At 32.7% G+C, this 5808-nt stretch overlaps 1 protein-coding gene across 1 annotated transcript; it reads right to left on the reverse strand.

Moving 5' to 3' along the window:
• Window positions 1–372: 372 nt before the first annotated feature.
• On the reverse strand, window positions 373–2755 carry LOC132720006 (uncharacterized; the record flags this gene model as incomplete). The annotated part of the gene is given in 1 exon segment (XM_060703981.1): window positions 373–2755. A coding segment is annotated over 1 exon segment (1770 nt). The 3' UTR covers window positions 373–971.
• Window positions 2756–5808: the final 3053 nt, after the last annotated feature.

Here is a 5808-nt window from a genome sequence, read left to right on the forward strand (position 1 = left end):
AAACCAGTACTTGTGCGTTGGACTTAACACACTCATGTTACTATGATTTAAGTTGTTTAAGTATGCTTCTTTCCTAGGAAGTAAGTCGGTGAACTGTACCATTGTACATATTCTAGTATTGAAGTTATGAATTCTTACTTTTCCTAATCTTGTTTTTAGCATACGTTTATATATTTGAAGACTTGCATTATAATTCTCAAAGAAATCAATGCCTAATATGCCAATTTTCTCTTCTATGTCAGCTACAACAAATACGAAAGAGAAAGAAATATGCTCTATTTCAAAGTTTAATACACATTTCCCGGCAGTTTGTAATTTTGCTCCATTAGCAGTAGACAAATGCATATTAGTAAAGACTAAATTGGGTTTGTTTTGAAGCCTTTTATAACATGAACTTGACAAAATAGAAACTGGGCTTCCAGTATCAATTAGCATCCCTCCTTTAAGAGAACCTAAATCTACTTTTGCATAATAACAAGAAGTTTTGTCAACATTTTTAAGTTCTGAAACTAATTCACTTTTCCCAGAGTTATTTTTGATTAAGTTTTGGTCTGAAATGACAGATTTTTGACAACTTTCAGTTTTGAAAGCTAAAGGTCTACTTTCACTTTCGTTTTGAGAACGATATACTTTATGACCCATAACTTCCGGTTTGGGTTGTACTACTTCTTGACCCTCAATTTTACTAGGAATTTCTAAAGAAACAAGCTTTTGGTCATTTTTAACATCATTTGGAGGGGGTGTAACTATAATTTCTGGAATACACTGTTTATTAGATTTGTTTTTATAATTCAAATTTGAACTATACGTCATTTCAGGCAAAGAAACTTTGGTAAGAATGTTATCTACCTTAGATTGAGACGAAGTACAAACAAGTGTACGAGGTTCACTATTAATATGTACATTTTGAAATTCTATAGGCCTAACCAATTGAGAACTGACTGACGTTTTGGCCTCAACCTCAGTCTGACCTAGTTTCCCTGATTCAAAGCATTTCTTTTAGCATAACAACGGCTCTCAATGTGACCTTTTTTATGACAGTAAGTACACTGTATGTCTTTAAAGTTAGGTTTCTCATAAAAAGAATTTCCCTGTGTCATATTTTGATGATTTCTAGACTGGGAGTTATAATTGGTGTTTGTAGTAGAACCATATTTATGATTTACACCTTGGTAGTGGGGGTACGCGTTACCATAGTTACGCATAGGGCTATTACTGCGTCTCATTGAAGGCCTATCAATACCAGTGTTTTGATAAAATCTCGAGGAATTATTTGGCCTAAATTGAGTTCCATATGTTTTCTTGTTGTAAGAATCAGTCATTTCTTGAAATTTTTGCTCAAACTTTTGATAAAAAAGAGAAGACATCATTTGCTTTAATTCGTCTAAACTACAATCAGTCTTTAAATTTGTAGGTCTAAGGGACGCAACTGATGTTGACGAAATAGCATTCAATGGACGAGTTAACTCCCTTTCATCATCTAATGGTTTTGTCATTTTATCTACCGAACCCTGTAATGACATAAAGTCTACGGCAGCACTAATTGCGTGATCCAAAGTAATAGGATGTGTAAATTGTACGTGCTTTCTTAATTCAAAAGGACCTAATCCATGAATATATTGGTCAATAATACATGTTTCTAAAGCATCACTGTGCATTAAAGGAAATGCTTTTTGAGCTAATCTGCGTAGTGCATAACCATAGTCCGAAACGGATTCACCCTTGCTTCTCTTCCGATTACGGAATTCACAGCGAAAGGCAACTTCACGTTCATGTGGACTAAATCTTTGCGTTAGCACACGTTTAATTTCCGAATAACTTGCAAGTTGAGAAGGGTGTAATGTAGACAGTAATCGCTGTGCTTCCCCCCGCAAATTAATTGTTAACATGCATGCTTTTTGTTGATCATCCCAACTATTCCAGTTGGCTACTTGCTCAAAATGAATAATATAATCGGACCATTCACTAGTAGTACCATCGAAATGATCGGGACTTATATTCATAACCGAAGATGGCCGAGTATTTGTAATACCCGAGTGCATAGTGTTAATCGGAGCACTATAAGTTCTAGGCATAAATGCGTTTCCTCGAGATAAATTACTCGGAAAACCTACACTTTGCGAATAATGGTTCGATAAAGTATGAGGCACTGGTGTCTGGCATGTATTAACCATAACCGGTGACGTAACGCTACTAATGTTACGCTTTGTCACTAAAGAGGGTGAACTCTTCATATAGCTATAATGTCTAACTGTTACATTAGGAACAGTATAATCAGTTTTTAAAGGGGAAAGCACTGGCTTTTTATCAAAATCAGTCCCTTTAACCCCCGGGATAGACGTATCTAAGTCATCTCGAGCACTTCCTGTATACAAGGGTAAGCTATGACTATCACCAATACGTAATAATCCTTCATTTGTATCACCCCGAACAGTAGGGGAGTGTGAACTAAATCTTACTTTCGGAGTACTAAACTCTTGTCTAAAAGTAGGGGAACCAAGAAATGAATCAGACCCATAAGAAGTATTATGGAAAATTTCCCTATACCTAGGTGAAGAATGCGTGTTAACTTGTCCTTCCGTTTCATGAAAAGACCTTATATCGGGAGTACATGTAGGCGTGTTTAAAGTTAAAGTTCTCGTGCGTGACGTATTCTGAGCATCGAACCCCGAAGTATCTATCACACGGTACTGACCATATCTACTTTCTGAATTATATATCGGTAAATTTCCCTCAGCCATACTTAAATGATAACACTTATAAGTAAAACAAAATGATTTTATATCTTAGTTGTACTTCAACTTTTAACCATAGAAAGACGTAATTTAAAGTTAAATCACATTAATTCAAAATTTGTTATATTATTGTTCATACAATTTAAATAGTTAAACTTTAACAACAAACAGACCTTTATGATACTCTTACTTAGAGCTTTTTTTTTTTTTTTAACACAATATTTTTACAAGTGGTCTTGGATAAAGTTTTGACAACTTAGTATAACTATATGTTTATATTTTATAATTAATCCTATAGAATTAAATTTACTTTTGTTTTTAAATTTTATAGTAAACCCTTAAATGTTTCTATTTTAATTTATCTAATATCCTATTTACAGGAGCGTCCACCTAAATTCACATTTACTTTACTTTATATTTCCAATTTTATTTATGTTTATAATCAATACATTATTTTATACACCACCAACCTATAACCGGTTTAAACGCATATACACACCTCGCGCTATACACCTAGCAATATTTACTCGATTAACCGTTACGTGAAAAATACCACACGACTTATCGTGCGTAAAGTAGAATTTAGCAGACGATATACTAACGTAATACACTAGAAAAATGAGTATTTTATATATATGAATCCGAATAAGTACTGTATTTTTAAAATATAACCAAACTTTACATAGCTCTATGTAAATTCCCTATGCCGTTACAAAAACAGCCAAAAAATTAAATAAAATACTAGACGTACGCCAAAACAAATCTCAATATAAAAGCTCTACGTTATACAAAAATCAAAAATTCAGCTGTTACAGCAAAAATTAATAGTTGATTTACAAACAATTGAAAAGTCCAGTGGTCACGGCACCAATGTAATAGTGGTGCGTTATAGACAATTAAAAATCCAATGGTCACGGCACCAATGTAATAGTGCCGGTTTATTATCAGTGGTTCAAGCTGATTTGAGCCCAACACTCAGTGGCGCTCTGGACAGACTTAAAATATAAATGGCCTAATTACTATGCGGACGACACGTGATCACAAATATCTCTTTAAACGGCACTTTACCCAGGTTCTCTGAACTCTTAATTGCCAACCAGTGGCTAGGATGGTGGTGTAGGACGCTACCTTTAATTTACTCTTATTAAGAAAGTATAACACAAGACTTTATAAATTTAACATTACGAGATTTATTCAAACGATAATCATAGACTTATTTAAACGACAATCGTATAATTTATTTACCAAAAGTACGAATAAGACTATATATTTAAGCAGAATCTACCAAACAACTAGTTATTTATTTAAAAAGAATTCCTAAGTATTTATTAATAAGTTTTGCCTAAATTCTCAAATCATATAGATTTCAAAGAGAGTCAAAACTATTAAGTTTTGAAGAGTGCCAAAGCTCTAAAGCTTTGAAGTGAACTGACCTGTCGGCCAGCTCCCAAGACAAGATATATAGAAATTCACCCGGTATTTATACACTTTTGGTAGTCATGACAATGCTTAACTATAAGATTGATTGGTCAAAATTACTCATAACAAGTTCTGAACTAATCGAATTATTTAACAAATTAATCAATCTTATAATGAAAAATTTTTTTCTTATACGTTGTGGTTTCAAATTTTCTATATAATAAATAGCTTTTCAAGATACCAACATGTCAAGTACGGAAAAATAAGCGGGAAAGGGCAATAAAAACTGAGAACGTCTATAAGTCCCAATCGGGTTCTAGTCTAAGAAGGGGAAAAAAAATTTCGAAGGGGAAAAAGATGGGATCATTAAAAGACAGCAACCCGGGGAAATTTTTTTGGCCCATACGGAACGCAGGGAAAAAAATTTTTTGTTTAAAAAAAATTTTAAATTAAAAGAAATAATTTAAAAGAATTTATGAAAAATAATTTAAAAACTTTTAAATTATTAAAAAAAAGATTAACTGATTGAAAAAGTTTCGTTTTTTTTAAAATTTTACAAATATTTGCAAAAAGGTTATTTGAAAATTTTACCTAAAATTTTTTTTCTACATTTTGTGGCTATTAAAACCCAGAAATTCCCATGCGAATAACAAACCAAAAGTTTTATCAATAATTTAAAACTTTTATAAATAAGAAAACAAAAAGAAACTAAAAATTTTATTATATATAAAATAAAATTTTATTTATAACTATTATTTGATTACAGGGAAGTTTTGGCTTTTTTGTTTAAAAAAAAAGACATTCGTCCTCAAAAATTTCTTTCGAGCGAAACAATTATGCAATTTCGGCCCCAAATATTTTAAATGGACATATTCCTCGGCACATTATTGTTCTTAATTCATTTTTTAAGTTACCAGTCATTTCAATTTTTCTTTAATTTATGTTGCGTTTCGATCATTTGTCGCAACAGACAAACATTTTCAACTTTTCAACACAATAAAAGAACATGGAGAAAAAAATAAATTATGCTTTCAAATAAACAACTAAAAGAGAAGGATTTTTTTATTCAGATTTTGTTAACATTACCTGTGAAACGTTTCAATCAATTATTGGCGCCTTTTGATATGCAACATAAACATTTAACTTGTTAAATTATTAATAAATAATACGGTAACAACTCCGTCATGGGCCGGTCCCAAAATCCCGGATGAAAAATGGAGGAAAGGTTGGGCATGGGGTTTTGCACCCCCCTCCCCGGGAAAAAAACCAACACCCACAGAAAAAAATTGACGATTTAAAACAACAGACACAAAAACCCCAGAAGAAGGGAAAATTTTTAACGAAAATAAATATTTTCCGAAATTCCCCTTTTTCCAAACCCGGGAAAATTTACAAAAATTTGGGTTTGGGGAAAAGTCAGAAAAAATGTACGAGAAAAAGGGAAAAGTAGCAAAAGATAAACAGCTTTAGAAAGCCCCCCGCAAAATACCCAACTTACCCTTCTTGAACTTTTTGGGGACAAAATGGACCCAAAAACTGGACACAACGACTGATTACAGGTTTTAAAACCCATCCTGTATTAGGAAAATGAGGGAAAATTTTGGCCCCCACCACTCAAGGGTGCACCATGCTAGGAAAAAAAGCACAGAAAGCA

Source organism: Ruditapes philippinarum, unplaced genomic scaffold (assembly GCF_026571515.1).
Source record: "Ruditapes philippinarum isolate M1 unplaced genomic scaffold, ASM2657151v2 ctg21801_1_1_1_1, whole genome shotgun sequence".
NCBI classification, from domain to species: domain Eukaryota; kingdom Metazoa; phylum Mollusca; class Bivalvia; order Venerida; family Veneridae; genus Ruditapes; species Ruditapes philippinarum.